Raw genomic sequence first — 23,991 nt, 5'->3', positions numbered from 1 at the left:
ACCGCCCCCCCCCCCCCCCCCCCCCGCCCCCGCCACAGTTAGGACCAATACAGCTGGCAAGCTGGCTTTGTGGAAGGGCAGTAGTTGGCCTCTACTCTACTTCCTAGAGGCTGACACTGACACCTCCGGAAGGGAGCGGAAGAAAGTGGGAGGAAAGTTCTTGGTGGCTTCATGCTCTCATGCTGACGTTGGAAGCCGACTGTCTCCTGGGCATTTGTGTGGATCCATCAGAGGATTTCCTGCTGGGCCCTCCAAAGGCAGTATCAGCTTCCCTGAAGTTAAGTGACATGACATAACGTATTTCTACGGCTGCCACTCCCTCTCTTATCCTTTTGTTTTCCAGAGGTCCATTCTACACAGAACCTTTTGTTAAGAGTCCCACTATGTTTCCGGGAGTTCTCTTGAGCAGGATTGAAACTGGCTCCATACTCGGTTCCCAGGATTCATGTATATTTGACCCTTTGTCAGAAGGGGGTACAGTTACTTCCGAAATGTATCTCTGTTACCTCAGACTCCCTTGTTAGCCAACTTTTGCCTTGAAATTCCTCTCCCGTGAGTCATACACAGTCTAATGATTACCTCTTACCCAGGAACAAACATCAGATGCTTCAGTGAGAAGAGGGGAGTACTGCCTACACCTTCTCCCCCAGATTGGATATGACTCATGACAGGGTCCTAGCTCTCTCAAAAGAAATCTCCCTTGTAAACCCTATCTCCACTTTTTATACTCTTAAAATGGATAAGAGAGTTCAAGAATTGTGGAGCTGGTCCTTGGTAATTTCCTTTAAACTTCTGCACTTCTGTCTGGTGTCACCCTTTGAAATTCCATATCTATTATATCTTGGTACCCCAGCTGAAACATCCAATTAAAATCTTAAGTGCAAAACACAATCTCCTTTATCAGTCCTGCTTTACATCCTTCCCTATTCCCTTTGAGTCTGTGTGATTTAGTCATACTTCACAGACCAAGTCATAGGGTTGTCATCAACTTGGTCAGACATGGTTTGATTATACTTCCCTTTAGTGATATATAAAAAAAAAAGCAAGCTAACGTCTAGGGTCCACTACAATGACCCCACTGCCCTTGAGAGGGAAAGCTCAGGACTCCCTCTTGGCTCCAAACCTAGTTCTCAGTGAAGGTATGCATAGGACATGTGCTCTGGGTTGGGATGGGGGTGGTAGGCTGCCATGGACTCTGGAGTCTGTAATTATCAAATGACCTTAAATAAATTACCTTTTCTGTGTTTCATTAAAAGTTTGTCAAATAGTCTTACTATTCAAAATTTAATTTTAATCACATAGTTAATACAGAAATACTCTTTGTAAACCAAAGCAAAACATTACAGATGAGACTAAATTTCCTTTGATTATCGCCTCCAATTCCATTCCTCTAATTCCCTTCCAGATATAACCACAATTCTCAATTTAGAATTTATCTTTCTTTTTTCAATCAAATTTTCTTTTTTAATCTGTAAAAATAGGACAGAGGTGAAAATGCAAGGTACATAATGTTTTCTTCTGTTTTCCTCAGTGTGTTGGGAAGAACTCAGACTTCCTGTAGGAACATAGTTCCACACTAAATTCAAGCTGAAGAAGAGAAATCTTACCTATTTTCACGGGTGGAAGTACCTGCTCTCTATCTGATATTAGTAAATTCCAGTTTAAAAAGAATTATTTATTTATTTGGCTGTGCTGAGTCTTAGTTGGGGCAAGTGGGATCTACTTCCCTGACCAGGGGTTGGAACCTGGGCCCCCTGCTTTGAGAGCACAGAGTCTTAGCCACTGGACCACCAGGGAAGTTCCAGAAAATTCCAGGTTTTTGTTTTCTCCCCTCCAAAATCAAGACACCATGCACAGAATCTATAGTAGGAATAAGCCCTAGCCTGTTACTCCGACATGGGCAGGCTCCTCTTGGAGAGGGGTCTGCTGGAGACGAGCAGACAGAGCCCAAGGCCCAGAGAGCACTCTGCCTCCTTTCTGTGCTTCCATTTCAGCCAGGCAATGGTTTTACGTCTTGTGTCATTTCTTTCCCATAGCCTTCATTTCAGACTGCAGAGGGGAAGAGATCATATATGCAGATTTTCCTTCCCCAAACAGCTTTCCAACTGCGTACGACAAAGGCAAAAAACAAGGCAATCTCCCCCCACACACACACACAATTCTGCTCTTCCATCATTCTACAGGACAAAGGACACTCCCTCAATAGCTTTCTTCTTCCATCAAAGAGAAAGCAGGAGCCAAGATTTCCAAAGGCACCTGTGGCTGGTTCCCAGGTGCCCCAGAGCAGGCTTTAGTTTAGCACAGGAACAAATTCCATTCATTGAGAATGTACTTTGTCAGTCACAAGTTTCTTTATATATATCTAATTTAATTCTAGCAAAAGCCATCTAAGATTTATATAATAATTTTCCTCATATTACAGATTAAGGGGTGGAGATTAAGTAATTCTATTATTAAACTGTGATTTCTTGAGGCAAAGGAGATGTTCAAGAACAGTACTGGTCAGTAGGAAGTGTTATCTGGGAGCAGGAAGCAGCAGCATGAAAACGTGGGAAGAAAAGAAGAGGTGATGGGGTAAGAGCAAATTAAGAGAAAGAAAAACACACGTCCCAGGAAGAACTGCCACTCATCACCACTGCTCAGTCTGGGCCATGCCCTAGGGTGTGAGTGTGTGTGTGTGTGTGTGTGTGTGAGTGTGTGTGTGTGTGTGTGTGTGTGTGTATGTAAACAAATCTTCATAGCAACCATCTGGTTTCTGTCTTTTTATGACAATGCAGGCTTGCAGTGCTAAATATGGGCATTGGTGAGGATGAGTGTGGGCTGGGGAGGGGAAGTAGGACAGCTGAGTCAAGGGGAAATTGTGCAGAAAGGGCAGATTCCTTTGGTATGCCCTTATCTCCCCTTCCCAGCCCACTGTCAAGATAGGAAAGGGGCTTAAAGTTCTGCTCTCTCCTTGATTCACAGCAGTTACAGCTGAGAGTTAAGCCTTGCATACGTTTTGTCTTATTTTAACCAATTATGTAAATGCCTATCCAGCCAGGGGGATCCCCTTGGTGCAAGAGGGGAAGGGTAGACACTTTTGCTTCCCATTTTCACCACAGGTGCCACTTTCAGGGCACCCATCTGAGGGTCCCATCTGATGAAGGCCTAGGGGCCCCAGGGGGAAGGTGAGAGAGAATCCAAGCACAAGGGTGAAGGAATAACAACAGGCACTGCTGAGAGGATTAAACAGCCCCAGGCATGAGTTACAAGAGCCTCTTCCTTTCGTCAGCACAGTGGCTCCCAACCAGGGGGTCCCAGGGGACACATGGCAATGTCTGGGGACTTTTTTGATTGTCCTCACTGAGCATTTAGCACATAGAGGATGAGGAGGCTGTTAATATCCTGAAATATACAGCACAGTTCCCATAACAAAGTATCTGATCCAAAATGTTAATAGTCCCAAGGTGGAAAGTAATAACATGCTGGTCCTACGTTAAGTCCTCTCCTTGGTCCCCTGTGGGAGCACCAGTGACAGGTCAGATTACTTGAAGGGAGCACCATGAGACAACAGCTTGTTTCCCTCGGCCCTGAATTCCTCTCAGACTTCCAACTTGAGTATTTTGTTTGTTTACTTCTAAAAACAACAACAAAAAATTTCAGCTGGAGTCCCAAATCTGCTGTGAGATCAGCTTCTAGAGAAAAGGGCCTTGAGCTGTCTGACAGAGCCTGTGCAACTGGGGAAAAGGCACGATCTCCTGGTCACAGTTTCACTGAACTCAATGATGTCAAACGTTCTTGTGGTTCCAAAACTCTGTACTTTTGGATAGTTTCTGCATGTACCCAGAAAAGGAAATGACTCAGAAATGTAATAGAGGGAAGTCTGAGGGTGATTCAGACTTTCCTTATCATAGTAGATGCTTCAGACATGGACTTTAATGTCAAACCAGGACTCATGATCACTGAATGATGCCACGACTTCCCTTTGTATACTTGCATGCATACATGCTAAGTCGATTCAGTCGTGTCAGACTCTTTGTGACCCTATGCTGTGGACTGTAGCCCACCAGGATCCTCTGTCCGTGGGATTTTCCAGGCAAGAGTACTGGAGTGGGTTGCCATTTCCTCCTCCAGAGGATCTTCCTGACCCAAGTCTCATGTCTCCTGCGTTGGCAGGCAGGTTCTTTACCACTAGCACCACCTGGGAAGCCCTTGTTTATTTTGAGTAGGTGGTATCTAAGTGGGGTGATTAAAGGTGCTGTGAAAGACAGTTCAAGGAATCCACCTGATTCAGACTGCGTATGAAGGTAGATTAAGTTATCTCTGCTTCTGCTGCTAAGTTGCTTCAATCGTGTCCGACTCTGTGCGACCCCAGAGACGGCAGCCCGGCAGGCTCACCCGTCCCTGGGATTCTCCAGGCAAGAACACTGGAGTGGGTTGCTACCTGCCCCAAATTTCCTTCCTAGGTCTACTTATGTTTGAATTTCTACCATGAGTTTTATATGCAGTTAAGAATATAAATATTGTAGTGCAAGTATCAGTTTGATGTTACTAATTGGGTTTGGGACTGTAAGGTAGGTAGGTAGCTGGTACTCGATCACGAACACTACTTGTTGCTCTAGCAGTTGACATGAATAATTTGAGAAAAGTTTTTGTACTGTGTTCAGCCTTTTCAATCTAAATATAATAATAAAGATTTAATAACTAAGAGTTCATGTTTTGTATTACTCTCTAGTATCTACCCATGATAAATATATCAGAAGAAGTAAAAAAAAAATATATCAAAAAAAGTCCATCTATTATAAAAACACTAAGTGTTTCTGTCACAAAAACTTCCGTTTATACCAACTCTTCTCTTACCTGAAGGGGCCACTTTACCACAATGTGGCTGTCAGTGTTGAGTGCTCTCTTCCTGTCAGAAGTTAATGTTTCACAGCAAAAGCAATCCTTGGTTGGCGTTCTGAGCACTTGACCTTTACCTGCTCTTAGTCATGTGGCTCATCTAAAAGTTTTCCAAGAGGGAGACCCAGCTTTGTGTGCGGAGTAACCTTCCAACATGGTTCTCTCAGAAGTTTCATTTCTTGGCTTATCTACGACTGCTGCCATTCAGAGACTGTTGAAAGAGGTCAAACTCTTTACTTTTTTCCAAATACTCACAGACTAATCTGAACATAAGTTAGTGAACAATTTATTCCTTCAACAAATATTTATTGAACACATATGTGCCAAACACTTGATACTGGGGATGGAGCAACGAGCATGACAGAGTCCTGGCAGGAGGCCAATACTCGATAAAGGTGTGAATGAAGGACCCTCCTCCAGCTGTTCCTTTAATCTAGCTTACTTGTTCCTCTTTCTGATCACTGTTCAAACTACTATTCCATTTCCTTTTCCCCAGAATGTCTTTTCAGAGACGGAAAGCTTAATCTTCCCCTCAGAACCTTGAGAGGCAGGCCTGAGGACGCTGCACTCCACAGCCCGGTGAGGGCTTCATTCAAGACTGGCACCAAACAACTTTTGAACCAAATTGGGAGCCTTAAGGCTAATTCATTGCACAAGTGGTTGCCATCTCTACAATCTTTGGACTCTGCCCCAAATGCAGAACTCTCCTACTTTCAACCTTGGTCCCGTCATTTCTCTGATACCTCACACAGAAACTCCTCTTTAGAGAATTTCCCTCAACCCACTCATTTAAATTACACTGAAGCTACCCTCAAACATGGCTCTATTTGCAGACCTACACGGTTTTCCCCTCCTATATCAGAAAGGGGGGTAACTGAGACACTCCTAGTTCCCTAGTGCCTTCCTCAGGCCCTTATTTTTCCAAGACATTTGCATGCAACCCCTCCTACTTTGGAGTTCATTCTGTCAAGCTAAATTCTCCTTCATATTCTCTGCTATTCTTGGTCACTCCTATACCAGGACTGGAAGTTGGCTTCATCTTCTCCTCCCTAGTCTTGCATAATTCTAGATTCATTTAAACACCTTGATTTACTGACCCAACACTCTAAGCCCGTAATTCTTTTATTGTTGCTACCGTTGTTTTCCAAGTTAAGACACTTCAACTTTCCTTTTATATAAAAAAATACAGTTAGGGTTAATAAGATAGAACAAAAGCTCAAACACACAGGAGCCACCTACCCTGGCAGCTTGATATGGAAACTCCCTCAGTTCTTTAATACCCCAATGATCTTTACCTTTACTCCACTTGAAACGCCTGTTCCTATTGCCCTTGTCATGACATGGAAGAGTTCCAACTCTGAAATCTTAAACGCCAACATCATTCTGACACCATGTCCCGAGCTTCCAGCTTTATCACTTCTAAATCATCTGCTCTTTGACCTTATTAAGACTTCTCTTGACCTGAGTTTATCATACTTTCCTTAGCCTACCTTCTTACCCAGTCTGAACCAAGTATTCCTTCTTTCAGAACACCTTCTATCCCCTTGTTCCTCTGCCAGTCCTCTTCATCTGTCTATAAATCATGATCCAGGATCTACACAATAATAAGTCTTCTCTGCTCTTGTACCCAGGCAGCTAGGTGTTGCTAGAGAAAACAGCAGAAATAAAGGAACTGATACCATTCCAACGGTATCATTGAGAGTTGGACCATATAAAAGGCTGAGTGCTGAAGAACTGATGCTTTTGAACTGTGGTGCTGGAGAAGACTCTCAAGAGTCCCTTGGACTGCAAGGAGATCAAACCAGTCAATCCTAAAGGAAATCAACTCTGAATATACATTGGAAGGACTGATGCTAAAGGTGAAGCTCCAATACTTTGGCCACCTGATGCGAAGAACCAACTCACTGGAAAAGACCCCGATGCTGGGAAAGATTGAAGGCAAAGGAAGAGGGTGGCAGAGGATGAGATGGTAAGATAGCATCACCGACTCAATGCACATGAACTTGAGCAAACTCTGGGAGATGGCGGAGGACAGGGAAACCTGGTGTGCTGTAGTACTTGGGGTTGCAAAGAGTTTGACACGACTTTGTGACTGAACCACCACCACCATTCCAGTGGGTCACGCATCCCAACGATTATAAATACGTTCATGGTTTCTGTTAGATCCTCAACACTGTTTCCTAATTCTTTTACTTAATAATAGTACTTTTTGTCATCTTTCATCCTCCTCCCTTTCATCCTCTCTTCAATACTATGGCCACTCTTAAGTCCCCTAACTCCCACCTTCCTAACTCTCAAGTAGTAACTTCACATCCTTTCCACAAAGAACAAGAAAGCCGTCAGACAAGGACTCCTATAAATTACCGACCCCTATTCACAAACAGCTGTGAGTTTACCCGTTGTTATATCTTTTTTTTAAAATCATTTTTTACTGCTTTACAATGTTGTGTTAGTTTCTGCTGTACAGCAAAGTGAATCAGCTATGTGTGTGCAGAATCACGTGTGTGTGTGTGTGTGTCTCCCCTCTTTTCTGGATTTCCTTCCCGTTTAGGTCACCACAGAGCACTGAGTGGAGTTCCCTGTGCTCTACAGTAGGTTCTCCTCAGTTATTTTATACACAGTGGTGTACATGTGTCAACCCCAGTCTCCCAATTCTTCTCACTACCCCTTCCCGCTGTGGGGTCCATAAATTTGTTCTCTATGTCTGTGTCTCTATTTCTGCTTTGGAAACAAAGTTCTGTATCTTCACCTTGAGTCTCAAGCAGGATGAGGCATCTGTCCTTCTGCTTTAGACCAATTTCTTACTCAGCTGGCTTGCTAACTAGATTAACCTCAGTACCTCACCTTGTACAGAGGATAGCACATATGTCCTCAATTAATGTTTGCTGAACTATTGTTTAATTAACCACATCCACCTGAGTTGTTTCCACACCCCACCCTTTTTGGAGTCCTGCTTTTTGGTTATCATCCTTCTCTATGATGCCTCTACTTTTACTTGTTTCTTTTACTTGGTAAATATCCATGCCTATCATTCCCATTCTAAAACAACAACAGACAAGAAAACCTTCACACACCACTCAGGTTTACAAGCAAGATTCTACCTCTACAATACACTGAAACTGGTCCCAAAAGATTACTAACTGGTAAATCAAACTGACACCCTTTCATCCATCAGAAAAAAAAAACCCCAAACAAAAACTGTGATTTTATTCTTGTTTTTAGAATTAAAAGTACCTCTAATCATCAAATAGATGCTCATTATCAAAATCTTGAAAAGTACAGAAAGTAGAAACATACATACACTCCTTAAACCATAATCTTGAAAGTTATTCACAATTTTGGCGCACTGCTTTCCTGAAATTTGGGGGCACCCTGGTGGCTCAGATGGTAAAGAATCTGCCTGAAATGCAGGAGACACGGGTTCAATCCCTTGGTTGGGAAGATCCCCTGGAGAAGGGAATGGCAACCCACTCCAGTATTCTTGCCAAGAGAACCCCATAGACAGAGGAGGCTGGCAGGCTACAGACTATTTGGTTACAAAGAGGTGGATGCAACTGAGCGACTAACTCTTTATTACACAGTGAGATTTAAACTTAACTTGTAACAGTACTTTACACTATTGACTGCTTCCGTTTCTCCATTAACTCTGTTCTTAGGCACCCCATCATCCTGACTCTATTCTAGTGAGCCTGTTTCTCTGTTTCCTTCAGGTGTCAGCCTTCATCGGGCCAGTGTGTCAGTCTTTCTGCTCCCTGTCCATGGCTTTACTCGTGTATCCTGAGGTCTACAGAATTTGTATCTCCTATTCTGAAATTTTCTCCAACCTCTAGATGCATAAATCCAGTAACTTAACATGAATCGAGTAACCTACTCTTGGATGTCCTACAGGCACCTCACATCAACTCTTCTGCAAAATGAACTCATTGTCTTCCATGCCAAACTTGTTCTTCCAGCTGTATTCTCTCTGGATTACGGCATCATAGTTCACCCAGTAACTCAGGCCAGAAACCTCAGAATTTTTTTGATAGTGTCCCGTCTCTTTCCGAGTCCCACTCCTCACATCAATTTCTGTTGACTGTACTTCTCATGTATCTCTGGAGTCTGTTCAGTCTTCTTCATCCCCACTATCATTACCTTACTTCCTCATCATATCTAACCTATAGTACGGTAGCTACATACAGGTTGTTATTGTACCTCAACTAACCCATGGTTAACAGTTTGCAAGTACAGAATTCTCCACTTAGATGTTTGTTAAACTTATGTCTCAAATGGAATTCATCATCTTCCTTTTCACAGTAGCCTTTTCCTATTCCATCCCATTAGCAGTATCTTAAATACACCCATTTTACCATCTCCAGTCTCCTCCTGACACTACAATCAGAAAGATTACCTAAGGGGCCAATCTGATCATGTCATTTCCTTGCTCAAAATCTTTATTCAGCATCTTCACACTGACTCCAGGATGAAGCCTAATGGGCCCTTTGTGACCTAACCCTTGGTTACTTCCACCCAGGTCCAGCCTACTATGCTACAGTTACTCAATTATTTTAAGTTTCCAGAATATAATACCTCTGCATCTTTGCAGACTGTTCCTTCCACCTGGAAGGCCCCCTTTCCCAATCTAACCCCTTTCCCTAAGTCCTACTACTCTTATCGTATTTCAGCTCAGAAGCTACTCTCTGTGTAAGGATTTTCCTGGCTGATCTCCCATTTATTCAAATTAGGTGCCCAGACTCTGTACTTCCAGAGCATTTTATGCTCTTCCCTATCTTAGCTCCGAACCCTTGTACTCTAATTACTGTCAGTCCACCTATCCTCAGTATATCCCTCAATAGTCTGCAAGCTCCCTGGGCAGGAACCATACCTTAGGCACTGCTGCAATCCCTGAAGTAAGGGCTTTACATGCTCTATCTTGTTTAATCATCATGGCAATCCTGTACAGTGGCTACATCATTCCTATTTTATAAAATAAGTAAATTGAAGCAAAGAGAGTTTAAGAAAGTTGTCTCAAGTCATTCAAATGTATCAGAATCAGCATTTAAAATCAGGAAACTTGATGCTAGAACCAGTCCATCACTAAATCTATCACTTCTAAATCTCATTGGAGAGACTGGTGCTGAAGCTGAAGCTCTAATACTTTGGCCACCTGATGCGAAGAGCCGGCTCATTGGAAAAGATCCTGATGGTGGGAAAGATTAAGGGCAGGAGGAGAAGGGGATGACAGAGGACGAGATGGTTGGATGGCATCACTGACTCAATGGACGTGAGTTTGAGCAAGCTTTGGGAGATGGTGAAGGACAGGGAAGCCTGGCGTGCTGCAGTCCATGGGATCACGAAGAGTGGGACACGACTGAGAGACTAAATTTCATCTCCACACGATTGGGCGGTGACCTATTTAAAACACAGAACTAGATTTCTTCTTTGCCGTCACCTCCGTGGTTCCTATGCCTGCCTGCAAATCATATCCTTCTGTCTGCCTTTCTGGCCTGGTCTCCAGTCCCTCCCCAGGACTCACGTGATACTGTACTGCAAACTCAGCAGATTCCACATTGCCTCATGCTTCTTAGTGTTGGTCCTGCTACCAAAATGCCCTTTTGCACCTTTCTAGAAAAATCTCGTTTCTCCTTTGGACTTTGCTCCAGGAAACCTTTCCTGATTACTTTCTTTTGGGGTGTGCCATGCGGTTTGTGAGACCTTAATTTCCTAACCAGGGACTGAACAGGCCAGGTAGTAGAAGCGTTTCCTGATCACTCTCTTCGCCATCCCATGCAGGCACTGGAGTTCTGCCTCCACTCCTCAGAAGCTGTGTGATTTGGCCAAGTTACTCATTTAGTTTTCTCACTTCTATAATGGCAGTACTAGCTACTTCGTAGAACTGTTGTGAGGATTAAATGAGATGATGTAAATTAAGGACTTAGCAATGGGCTAGATGTAACTATTAAATACTTGTCCCTATTCCTCTATGTCGCTAAACTTCTACTGCTGCAAGCTTAACACTGCAGCATGATTTCCTCAGGCGTAGTTTCCCCACCAGAGTGCAATCTCCTTGCAAGTTGTTTGTTTAGTCTCTAAGTGGTGTCTGACTTTTTTGCAACCCCATGGACTGTGGCCTGCCAAGGTCCTCTGTCCATAGGATTTCCCAGGCAAGAATACTGGAGTGGGTTTCCATTTCCTACTCCAGGGGGCATATTACAGGCACTTATCAACTAATAATTGAACTAGATTATTTAATACTACCCATCTTTTAAAGCCCAGTTCAATTTCCATTTCTTCTACTATTTACCTAATGATTCCAGCCCTTTCCCTTCTCTGAATTCCTTTACCACTATCCTGCATTATATGTAGAAGTGCTATCTCAGTGAGGCTTCAAGTTCTTCCAGGACAGACACCATCTCTTACACTGCTTATTTGTCCAATAACTGCTGCTGCTGCTGCTAAGTCACTTCAGTCGTGTCCAACTCTGTGCAACCCCATAGACCATAGCCCACCAGGTTCGCCCGTCCCTGGGATTCTCCAGGCAAGAACACTGGAATGGGTTGCCATTTCCTTCTCCAATGCATGAAAGTGAAAAGTGAAAGTGAAGTCACTCAGTCGTGTCTGACTCTTAGTGACCCCATGGACTGCAGCTTACCAGGCTCCTCAGTCCATGGGATTTTCCAGGCAAGAGTACTGGAATGGGGTGCCATTGCCTTCTCCTAGTATTTCCAATTGCAGAGAGTCAAAAACTGCTAGTATTTCCCAATTACTTGTGAATTAAAATATCACTGCTCAAGCATGGGGGGCCTTATCTTTTTAAGTAAGTCACCCACCTCTAAGGAAAGTCAGCCGACAACTCATCTCCTGACTCTCCTCTTAGTTCACAGGAATTCTGCTTAGAACTACAGTAATCTGGACACCTTCCGGTGGCCCAATGGTTAAGACTCTGTGCTTCCACCACAGGGGGCATGGGCTTGATCCTTGGTCAGGAAATTAAGATCCCATATGCTTTGTGGGATCTTATTAATTTGCTTTTATTTGCATGCCATTGTCATACCTTAGCTTCCAAGGGAAGAGATCTTTCCTTTCCTTGTTGACCTCCTTCAAGGTCCAGTAGAGGGCACTATGCACATAAGGGCTGCTAGTGTGGGTGTGGCTGGCAGACCAACAGTAGGTATCTTCAATGGCAATTCTCCCAGCTATTTTCCTTTTGCCTGTGTTTTCCATGCTCAGGCCACATCAGCTTAAAATAAATGTGGCTGGACAACAATAATGATGACTTCATCCCTGCCACCCTGCATATCAGATGGTTCTACTGAGAGACTTGTCAACACAATTATCACTCAACCATGCTGGAGGAGTGGCAGAACCCTTGAATCCACTCTTTGGAATAAAGATAAAACACTAAGCTAAAACAATGAGCAAGAACAGCTTTTTGAAGCACTGCAGAATCGGGCTTCCTGACTGCCTAGCCCTGTTGTATGAGAGTAAAGGAAAAGGAAAGGCAGGTTTTAAACTGGAACAGAAACAGCAATGACCATTTCTGGGTACCCCAGGATTCCTAAGGCTACAGCTTAAACCTAAGGACCAGGAAAGCCAAGAGCAATGGAAAAAGCATGGAAAAGCCTAAAAGTTAAGAGATGTTAACTCAAGGTCTTCAGTAAACTAGCACTGCCACCTTATAAATGACTTATTTCTATGTCAACGTCCCTTCTCTTTATATTAAATGGAACTTAACTAGATGCTTTCGCATTTGGGGCCTTGTTGACCTTATTGCCCAGCTGTTGTCACTTGGCAAACATAAAAGTAGGGACAATGTGCTCAAAAAGAAGTCATGGGACTGGTTTAAGGGGAATAAGACTCAAGAAACCCCATCATAATAAATACTCCTAGCTTTACATACATACATACATCTCCTAGCTTTAAGATATAAGTTTATACTACTGAAGTGTATAAACTTTTTCATGTATTCTCTTCCAGTTAGATAAGAAACGCCATTAAAGGTGGGGCATGCATTTCTTTAATGTATCTCCAAACCACCTAGCTCAGTGTCTAGCATGCTGTTCAGAAAGGCTGATGGTTAGGAGGCACTGCAGTCCCCTGACTAAATTAGGAGAGAGCAAGTCAGCTTCCTGAGAAGCTGAAAACTTATTTGGAAAGTTTCTGATTAAGAGAGAATGAATCACACGCTGAGAACAACATTCCTTCTCTAGTTTAGAAGTACTCCACCCTCTCAATGTGATAGAAATGTCTCTAGAATATCTCATCTTCCTTGATGCATTCTCATTTGAGAAGATAACTATGGTAAAATCTCCTACTCATAAAATCTCCTTTATGCCTAAAATCTCCTTGGGCAAATGGGCAAGTTTCCATCTTCACACATAGTAGATTGGTGTGAGTGTGACAGAAGAAAAGTGTAAGTCTGTTTCTCCTTTGGCAACACTTCTTTTGTATATTACACTCACAGGTAGCTTTAAACCCGTTTCAGTGGCAGGATTCCAACGATGGTTAGCACATCATGAGGAAAGAAGTGACTCTGCCTCCTGCTGGCCACTAGCAGAAAGGCAGATCACTAGTGGTTACAATTCAGAGACACAGGAGCTTGAGAAGAAAAGGAAGACTGAAAGGGAAAACAGAGTGGCTTCCTTTCATGCTTAGCCTGGAGTGATCTTCAGGTGTCAATAAACCCTTCAGATCAAACACCGCAAACCCCTCATTTTGTGAGTCAGAACCTGAGGAAGATTCATCTTTGCATTAGCTATAGAAGTCCTGGTCTATATGCCAACGTCCCTGCACCCTCTCCCTAAATGATGGAAACGGAGAACCCAGACACATCCCATCTGAAGGGCCCCTGTTCCTTAGAGGCTCAGCACCCCACACCAGCTTCTCCTGAATGGTATCTTCAGTCTTATTTTCTTCCCTTTTGCCAAACCCCAATAAAACACACCAACTGCTGCAGAGAATTTCTGGGTTGGTTTTTTTTTCCCGTGGATCTTCTTCTTTGTTTTTTATTTCAAATACTGAAAAAGTCCCCTGGGCTCTGCGGTGCTCCCCACACTCATCCCCTTTCTCCCACACTCACTGCCCTTCTTCCCACAGCAAATCTACTTCAAAGACAGCATTTTTTTCCCCACCCAAACAATTAACATTCAGTTCTTAGCTTGTTCTGCAGAACCAGAGGAGTCATCCGCATCTTTCATATTTAGACAGTTTATCTGACATCAAGTCCCAGTCATATCCAAGCTAGCAAGGCACTCTTCTACACAGCTCAATTAGAACCCCTCACCTTTAGTCCATTTCACTCCCCCCAACCCACCCCCACCCTACACCAGCCACAAGGCCAAGAAGGAGGATAGTTAGGAATGTTTTTGTTATCAACTCTAAGTCCTAATTCATAACCCCTCACATCTCCCACTCCACCCTCTCAACCCCCCACCCCACCCCACCCCCAGGATTTCACTGAGATGTCTCCCAACAATTACTTGGAAAAAAAAGAAAAAACAAAAAAGAGTCAAGGTCTTGGTGCTCGGCCCAAGGGGCTCCATGCGCTGGGACACCGACGGGCAGGGGCTTCTGCCTCTCCAGCCCGCACCCGAGCCACCTCCTGACCCCTGGCTGCAAAAGCAGGGAGGGGCAGGAGCCAGCACAGGACCCAGGGGGCAGCGTCTCAGGATCTGGCGGAGCCCCGGGCAGCATCATTCGACTTGGCCACTGCGGACGAACACAGAAGAAGAGAAAGAAAACACTGTCAAGTAGTAAGGGAAAAAACCCTAAGTTCCACCCCAGTCTCTACCCCATCATTCTCCCACACTTATCAATCACTGGGGATACACGGCACATCTCTTAATCCTATCCAGAGAGTTGTCTTTTTTTTTTAAAGAAGAGGAAAATTTCAGTCTTCGCCTAGTTACAAAACTGTTCTCTGTCTTTTTGGAGATACCCAAGAAAACAAAGATCAAAATAACGAGGTTTTCAGAGCAGGCTCAGTTTCAGGGGGATGGCCAGAGCCACTTGTCACAGGGGAGATGGACGGACTGGGGTTGGGGGGCACAGAGTGATGAGGCGGCAGCTGCATGGAGGCCAGGGCCAGACAACACACGTGTTTTGAATGGACTTAATATTCTAGGTTTAATCAAACCAAACTGAATTTCAAAATGACCCTTTTTTGCCATGGAAGGTATGCACTTCATGCTGCGGAAGCAGGTGGCATCTTTGTTTCCATGACCAGGTGGAAAGATAGACCAATAGTCTTTCTGATTTCCCTATTTCTTCTATTCCTTCCTGAAACTGAGACTCACTGTGACTTCAGTCTTGAGGATTCACACTGACTGATAGAGAGAGCAGCTCAGACAGAAAAGAGTACGAAATTCGAAAAGATTGGAGATGAAGAAAACGTACAAAATTATATATATATTTATATATATAATAACATGACATATCTATGTACAACATGTCTGGGACGGTTGAGGAAACTATACAAGGATATTCGGCATTTTCCCCTTCCCACATGGACTTTAGACTAAGGAAGACAGCATGAGGAAATGAAGCAAGAAACACAAAAATTATATACAATTACAAGTGACAGTCAAGGAGTTGCCCTAGGGGCCAGGGCATCACGGCATCCTGCTCTCTCCTTCCTTCCTCACCAACTTTTTCCTATCCAATCTGAATGACGGCCTGAAAAGTGAACGGCTGGTCAGGAAAGACGTGTAGACACACCCCAAGGCCCCACGTGTGCATCAGCAAGTTCATCAGTTGTTCTCATTGGGCCAGATGTGTGGCATATCAGAACTGGTGGGCTGAGAGGTCAAGAGAGGACTAAAGACAGACTCTTCCTTTCTTGAATTGCCAGCTCTCACTTGGCCCTCTCTGTCCTAACTAGCAGACTGCATTCAGTGTGGTTCAGGCCAAGCTAGTGATAATCAGACAGACGATGCTGGCCACTCGCAGCCCCTCTTTCCTCCACCTGGTTCATGATCAGCATTGCCACCTCTCAGAGCAAAGGAGCTGAGCTCCAGGAAGGCAGAGGTTTCTCAGTGCTCCTTCTATTTCTCCCTAACTGCCTTCCCCAGCTTTCTCCAAGGTGAATCATCTCCTGAGAACCTGCTGCTCCAGCCCCACAGCAGCACTAAGCCCCGGAGCGACCTTTCTTCCCTTTTCTTCCTGTCTCCCTAACAATACACCTGGGCAGCTGAGAACATCTGAAATGTGGGACTCCACACGTGCATGACTGAGCATGTTTCTTCAGGCCCACAGCCTGGCTCCCAGAGCAGCCTTTTAGCAGCCAAGGCCCAGATTTTAGGAAAGAAGCGAGAGCAGAGGCAAGAGCGTTCGTGGCTTGCTTCTTAGAATTTTTTTTTCTTGACCCTCAAGACCATGACACTTATGAGGTCCTCTTGCCTGCATTTATAATCCCTAAATCTCAACTTCTCTCCTCACGTGGTCTTCAATGAGTTCTCCTCTGTAGTCTCCCCTATGGTCCTTCCTCACTTTTGGTTTTACAATGAATAGCACAGAGTTCTTCAGGATGTTAGAATCAGAATCAATCTGATCTACATTTGGATCTATATTACAGATGAAGAAGTAGAAATCCAGAGAGGTGAAGTGACTCAACCAAGGCTACAGGTCAGTTCTGTCTAGAACTGAATGGAAACAGAACCCAGATATCTTGACTGCTAACCCACTGTTCTTTCCACTATCCCATGATACCTTCAAAAAGCAACATGCTGGAAGAGAGAGAGAAGGTGCCCATTTTACATGAATAATATTTGCCAGGGCAAATTGTAAAAGATACTGAACAAAGAAGGTTAGGTGGGCATTATAGTTTTAGGCAAGCACATCAGTTTTTCTTTTTGAGGGTTTGCTAAACCTGCCATAATGAAAACATGAAAGCAATAGCAGCCCAAAGGACAAAACACTTAAAGCACAGAAAACAGATCTCGTTCAATCTATCTTTCCCAATCATATCAGGTTAGCCTCGGGATGTTAAACCTGTCATATTATTCCCAAGGCTTAGCCTCACCTACTTTGGAACACATTCTCTTCCAAAAGGAGAAATGACATCTCCCCAGTTTCTCACACAAATGGAAAAGAAAGTCTGCAGCATTATCCAATCCTAGGCTCCTATTTCTGAGCCCTACTTGGGCCACAAGAGAGTGTGGAAATCTCAATTTAACCAAAGCAGTGAACTCAGAGCCTCTCTTTAGCCCATGTTACAGTCTCAGCAGCCCCCAGAAGCAGCGTAGTCATTTCTGGTGAGCAAGCTGAGAAGAGACAGCTAGGTGCTTATGTCCCTGCCTATGATATAGAAAAGTCCAGTGGGTGAGAAGGGGGGCAGAGGGGACCCAGGTTACCCCGCAAGCTTGCTGGTGACGAGCGAGGACTTTCTCTGGGGCAGATCCTGGGGGGTGGGGATGTGGTCACCGGTCACCAGGTTCTTGTCTGGTCCTGCACTGGGCAGCTGCTTATTCTTCATCTTGGCTTTGGCCATGTTGTAGTCTCCTGAGTCAAAGTACTTTTGCTAAGAGACAAGAGGGAGGTTTAGGTGAGTGAGGAGCTCTGGTCTTCCTCAAAAGCAAGGAGACTCAGGTCTACCATAAACCCTATAAACCTGCATCCATACTCAGATCTTTCAAGTCTTTTTTGATTAGCCTCATGCATACACAGCTTAGTATTAACTATATTATGCTTTCTCCACAATGTCTTCTGACTTTTTCACATTTGTAAGCAGTTTCCCAGCTAGGGTGTATATTTTTGGAGTTAAGAGATAGCTCCTATAGCCTTTTATAGCTCCATGAGTCCACGATGCTTCAACCATATTGCTGACTTTAATCCCAAAGGTTTATATAGGACCAATTAGCCTCCAATGGGCTTGGTGCTGGGGAAACAATAATGAATAAGATATATAAAGGGTCAACCTGGGGCTATCAGTAGATGATCAACCTCAAGCTAACAATCTCAAAACAAGAAACTGTTCTCTCAGACTATGAATAGAAACTGGGCTTGTTTCTGAGGATAATGTATTTTCCTCCTACTCCAACCACTCCCACACATGTTCCATGGCTGGGAGAGCCTGCCTACGCTTGTCTTGCTTACAGCAAGGTAAGCTGCAAATCAGCATCACTTCATCATCTGTGACTAAGACTCAGTAACTGGGATTCTCCACAGAGATCTGTTTCCCTCTCCATTTCATCTGCATAGAGAAATACACTGCAGGTTAACGACTGACAACCCCTCAGTCAGCTTTAGGTACCTCTGAGGACTGAGGAACCCGAAGAGGAGCTAGAAGGCTATGAAGGTAAGACTCTCCCTTGGGAGAAGGACCACTCTGGACTTTTCCAGTGAGTCTCTTCAGGCAGCATAGTTAATGGCTGGTGCTAATTTCAAGGGTCTGAAGAAATCATTTCAAGTTGAGGAAATCTGTAGGACAGATTTCTGGGCCTTTCTTCGGAAATGATGCACCTCAAAATTTAGCTCTAATCCTACATCTGCAGTCCTAAAACTCCCACCATCCAAACAGGCAAACATCTGGAGGCTGTCAGCATTCCAGACTCTGACATCCTTCCCTTACTCTTCCAAGGCCATTCCTACATGCCTCTCCATTAAGCTTTAGTATCCTGAGGGAAATCAGAAAATAACTGATACCCTTTCAGGAATTTACAGTATGTGCCTTGGGTTTGTGTTTTTTTTAAACAAGTTTCTAATTTTTCTTTACTACTGCCCAACAACAAAACCTTCATATCAGTGTTCAGCAGAACTTCCACAGATCTCATCCCTAAGGCCCCTTTGGTTCCAAAGTAAGAAGGTAAGAGATTGTGCTCCATACCCCTTTCTGGAGTCTCTTCATGAGGAAGTCGGAGCCTCCAGGCTTTTGTCCCAGGCTTGGATATTTGGCTTTTAGCTTTGCCTCCTCAGCTTTCTCAGGGAGAACACCTTCTTTCTCTTGGGTGTCCTGGAGGAAACAAATGGGGGCCAGTAAAATTAAACACTGAGAAGCAATGCTTCCAATATCTGCTAACTTTTACACTATTACCTTTTCCTGGAGATCTACCCATTTGTAAACATGCTATTCACACTCTTAAATAAAGCCAGACCTTTGTTCAAATCCCTGAAGCTCAAGATGACTGTATTGTGAGAAAAAAATATAAGCTGTTTGTCACACTACACCCAGGGAACCACCCCAGTGACCTGTGAGTACTGAGTTAAAGGTAATACCGAAGAACAATACTTTAATCAAAGAGCAAGCAGTAGCTCACTTAGAACAGAAGCTAGGAAAGACAGAACAGAGCTAGCAGGGATTCTGGTGATGCAAGATTAGTAGCGAGATCTCCAGCTGTCTGTAAAATACAGTACAGGTCAAATAGGAAATCGAAAGGGATAACTGCTGAGATGTTCCCTCCTAAGCTAGGCTTTTGATAAATCTCTCTATGGAGGCTAGCTCTGTGGCCTTCTCCAGAAAGCACCTTAGCAATGGTCAGTACTGGAAAGCAATAATGGACAGCATTGTTTCCATAAACATTGTAGTAGGAAGGTGACAAGTAAACAGAAATTAATCTCAGGAAAATTAAGATATAGTGGGTTCACTAGTACTTTCCCACCACCTCTGTCAAAAAATCAACACCTTCCCTAGTGATGGAGGTTTGGGAAACATGCCAGGAGCCCAATTAACCTGCAGGGTCTCTTACTGTTGTTGTTACTCTCTGCCTCCCTTTTTTGTGGGCCCTGTCGCCCTTTTCTTTGACTTTTAAAAAAGGACATGAAGCCAATTTGTGGTTCTTTTTAGTGGAATTGCATTCCTTTGCCTCGAAAACCTGGCCCATATATAACCCAGGGGTATTTCATGAACCCGAGTCCAGTACTAAATGTTATAAATCAAATACAAAACACCTAAAGAAGCTGCCGTGTTTTCATCACAGAATTGCGGGTGAAATAAGTCCCCACTATCTTAGAAGTCGGGGGGAAATATGGTGGCGTCTTTCTTTTCACGACTCTCTAGGGGTCTTTCCTAGGTTAACCTCCATTATTCTGTTTGAAACTCTAGCCCTCTTCAATTTTGTAAGGTCCTCTTTGAAGGTGGGCAACAGACCATCTCCAGCGATCAAAATGTCTCTTTGAGAAAGTTGCAGTCTTAAATTAGCCATGATAATTACTCTTCTCCCTTCCCCCGGTGCTGATCCCTTTTTAAACGTTTATATCTTGACCTGTATCTTTAGGATACAGAATGCAGGACCCAGCCTGGCTGTTGGTTCATTTTACCCCTACTAACCTATAACATACATCTCATCCGGAGACCACCAACCCCCTTTCATTCACCCACTCTTTTCAAACACCCGCCCCACGCTCAGATTCGGCCAATTACAGCACAGCTTCAATAGGCCTAGCAGTAGGTCTACTGACCAATCAGGAAGGGTACTATACTGATTGACAATCCAGCCAACTAACCAGAGCCAAAGCAGCAGGCCCTGTTGAAACTCACCCTGCATGACGCAAGACGTGGCCAACCCCTGCAGAGCCCGAGACCATGGCGACCAATCCGCACTGGTGGGAGGCCGCCTCCCGCCCCATCACAATCGCCCCCAACTCGCCCACCGCACCCCCTCCATTTCACCTGTTTCTCCTCGCCGGTCTCTTCCGTAGGGTTCTCCTCTTCTTGTTTCTGGGACATGCTGGGACCGGGACTGTGGAGTGTGGGGGACCCGGGAAGTCAGCCGGAGAAGGGAAGGGGGAGGGGAAACGGGACAACCAGCACTGCTTCTTCAGCTCCTGTCACTAGGATTGCTCAGTCAAAATGGCGGCCCTCGCCTGTGACGTTGCGACCGCCCCTTCCTATGGGAGCCAGTGGGAGCTGTGGATAGGGCAATGACGTAACGATCTACCAATAGTTGCTGGCTAAATGTGGGTTCTATGGAGGCGACGGGCAAGCTGGAACGCCGATCTGGGAAGAGAGTGACTCACAAGGACCAATTGGAAGCACGTGGGGGAGGTTAAGGGGTGGTGCTGGTAGCTTTGGTATTTTTGCTCCTTTCGTGGGGGTCAGACTTTCTGCCGCCCTACCTCGTCGCCCCCAGGGGACTTTTCTGAGCTTCGAATTGGAAAGCGAAAGGATGGAAACCTTTTATTTCCAGGTGAAGAGGATTAAGCTTCGCGCAGTAGCAGAAAATTATCAATCTCCAGAAAATAATATGAAGGTCAGAGTGGACTTCAAAGTGGTCCTCCTCACTCTTCCAGTGTGTCATTTAGGGTGTGGAATGGAGAGACTGAATGGTCCAGCAGAATATGGATGGCTTACGTTTCATCGTTTAACTCTTAACGTACAGTTTTTTTATTCGTTCAGGGCCATCCCATGGAAACTGAGCTCCTTGAAACAGCACAGGTCTAGGTACATGGTAAACACTGCGTAAATACTCGCGAACATATTGAGTGTTTGAAGATGGTACTGTTTTAGTTTTATAAGGAATATATATGTAGTAAGGCAGTCTTTGCCATAGAGGGTTTTCACAGTATGCCAGGTGTACCCAAATCCTCGAGATTAAAAGAGACTCATCTTCCTAGAGTGTTAGTTAAAAAACGTCATTTTTATATTAAAAGTCTAATACACTGAAGAATTGATATTAAATTTTAATTTTCCAGGGAACCTGTTGTGGCAGCCTTAGGGCTATCTGTTCATTTTTCTGTATAATTAAGTACATTTCTAGTGGGAAAATCTGAGAATCTTAGAATACACAGATTATTATACAAGGCAAAATCTGGTCAGCTTGAAATTAAAGTGTTAATAAAGTGGTAAAGGGGTTCAAAGGAAAGTTCACATTCAGCAAATGGCAACCCACTCCAGTATTCTTGCCTGGAGAATCCCATGGACAGAGGATCTTGGCAGGTTACATACAATCCATAGGGTTGCAAAAGTTGGACAGGACTGAGCGACTAAGCACCCCCCCCCCACCCCCACCCCGCAAGAAAAGAAGACTTAATGATGGAGGTGTGTATTTGAAATCAGCTTTAATTTTGCCAGGTAAAGGTGATGGAAGGACATTCTAGGGGATGGGGTCAGTATGAAAGCTAGAAAAGTAGAACTGAGTCCAGAACATGGAGGGCTTGAGTGTCAGGATAAGAAACCAGTGGACAATTTAGTTATCTAGGAGGGATATTTAAGGCTTTTAGGCCAGAGAATGGCAGATCAGAATTGTTCTTAAGGAATATTAATCTAGTGGTAACGAATCAAAAATCATTTAGAATTCCAAACAGAAAGATACTAGAGGGGGACAATCTAGCTAGGAGTCCTCTGCAATACTCTGGTTGGGAAGTAATTAGTATTTAATCTACAAACGAGGTAGTTTAGTAGAAAACAGTGATTCTAATTGAGAAAGTCTGTGGCAATGGAATCTACTAGATTAGCATCAAACTGAATATAGGGAATGAGCAGGCCATGTGCCTCAATGTGACTATTTGTAGAAACAAATTCAAGGAAAGGAATCAATTTGGACATGAAATTGGAAGTAGATAGAAAATGAGGTGTTCAATTTTGAAAACACTGACTTTTTCAAAGCCAGTGAGCCATTTGGTGGAGATATCCAGGCAATGAAGTCTTAGGATAAGTGAACTCAGATCTCCATATCTGAAATTTTAGCATCATAGGACATATAGATCTGGAGTTTGGGATAAATGTAGAAGCCAAATATGAATAAAATTTGGACTTTTTCACATAAATATGGGTTTCCCAGGTGGTGCTAGTGGTAAAGAAGCGACCTACCAATGCAGGAGATGTAAGAGACATAGGTTTGAACCCTGGGTTGAGAAGATCCCCTGGAGGAGGGCATGGCAACCCACTTTAGTATTCTTGCCTGGAGAATCCCATGGACAGAAAAGCCTGGTGGGCTACAGTCCACGGGGTCACAAAGAATTGGACATGACTGAAGCTACTTAGCATACACGCACAAAAATATAAGTGAAGTTGTGGGATTAGATGGGATCATTGAAAAAAGTAGAAAAGAGGCCCCAGAACAGAAACTAAGGAAAAGTTGGCAAGGGCCACAGATATAAATGATCAGAGTGGTAAGGAGGAGAACCAAGAGAGAATCCCTTGAACAGTATGAAAAGAGAGAAGGCACAGAGAAGTTAAAGTCGGAGCGGACGGAAGCTAGTTGTGCTGTGCTCAGCCACATCTGACTCTTTGCGACTGTTTGTAGCCGGACAGGCTTCTCTGCCCATGGGATTCCCCAGGCAAGAATACTGGAGTGGGTTGCCATGCCCTCCTCCAGGGGATCTCCCCCACCCAGGGATCAAACATGTCTCATTGGCAGGCAGGTTCTTTACCACTAGCACCACCTGGGAAGCCCAAGGGAACTTCATAAAAATACAGGGCTGATTTCCTCAGCCCTCTTTCACCCCAATTGAATCAGCATCTCTGCACTTGGGTCTGGAAGTCCGTATTTAAAAAGAAACGCAAAACTACCTAAGGAGAGACTGCAAATAAGGCTGATTTGGAACCCCTATGGAATGGCAAGACATGAGGCTGTTCTGGTTGCTGGGGTCCCAGGAAAGACTTGCAAGTCATGCTGAAGTGTTGAGGTTTCATGAAGACAAAGAGGGGATGTCTGATTTAAGCAGGGAAATGCTACTGTTAGATTAGGGATTCGGAAAGAGGTAACTGTGGAGATTGAACTGAAGTGGAGAGGAAGACTCTAGGGTTGCAGTAATCCAGGCAAGACTTGAGAGGCCTGATCAAAGGCAGGGCTGTGTGAATGGAGGGGAGCTGAAGAGACAAATGATATTGGATGTGGGAAGTGAAGGTGAGGAGAGAACTAAGGATGACTTCCAAATTCCTGAGTAAAGGATGATACCATTTACAGAGAAGCAAATACAGCGAGAAGAGCACATTGGCGGGAGGAAGTGAGGAGAGAAGAGAACCTGAATTACTTGTTTATTCCTAGTCTTTTGGTCTTTTTTCTTATTTATGTCTGAATTTTTCAAGGGAAGATCTAAATCTTTTCAGAGTATGAGAGATGAGATATACTGGAATAACACTGTAAAATTTGTCAGTGCTTAAGCAAGATTGTGTGGATCACAATAAACTGTGGAAAATTCTGAGAGATGGGAATACCAGACCACCTGACCTGCCTCTTGAGAAATCTGTATGCA

General features: G+C 44.1%; 1 protein-coding gene across 1 annotated transcript; it reads right to left on the bottom strand.

Moving 5' to 3' along the window:
* Window positions 1-14,312: 14,312 nt before the first annotated feature.
* ENSA (endosulfine alpha) lies at window positions 14,313-20,644 on the bottom strand. Its single transcript, XM_052636561.1, has 4 exons — window positions 20,465-20,644; window positions 18,683-18,808; window positions 17,211-17,377; window positions 14,313-14,568 (listed from the first exon to the last, which is right to left on the bottom strand). Exons 1-4 carry the CDS (start codon window positions 20,519-20,521, stop codon window positions 14,553-14,555), a joined length of 366 nt encoding a protein of 121 aa, XP_052492521.1. The 5' UTR covers window positions 20,522-20,644; the 3' UTR covers window positions 14,313-14,552.
* Between the last annotated feature and the right edge of the window lie 3,347 nt (window positions 20,645-23,991).

The sequence above is a fragment of the Budorcas taxicolor genome, chromosome 3, assembly GCF_023091745.1.
Source record: "Budorcas taxicolor isolate Tak-1 chromosome 3, Takin1.1, whole genome shotgun sequence".
NCBI classification, from domain to species: domain Eukaryota; kingdom Metazoa; phylum Chordata; class Mammalia; order Artiodactyla; family Bovidae; genus Budorcas; species Budorcas taxicolor.
The sequence above is the reverse complement of the archived record's forward strand: the minus strand, read 5'-3'. Positions and strand labels throughout refer to the sequence as shown.

Coding starts and splice junctions, on each gene's coding strand:
- ENSA (XM_052636561.1), bottom strand. CDS start 20,521: ATGTCCCAGAAACAAGAAGAGGAGAACCCTACGGAAGAGACCGGCGAG. Junction 18,809..20,464: donor AGACCGGCGAGGAGAAACAG/GTGAAATGGAGG, acceptor TGTTTCCTCCAG/GACACCCAAGAGAAAGAAGG. Junction 17,378..18,682: donor TGAAGAGACTCCAGAAAGGG/GTATGGAGCACA, acceptor CTTGTCTCTTAG/CAAAAGTACTTTGACTCAGG.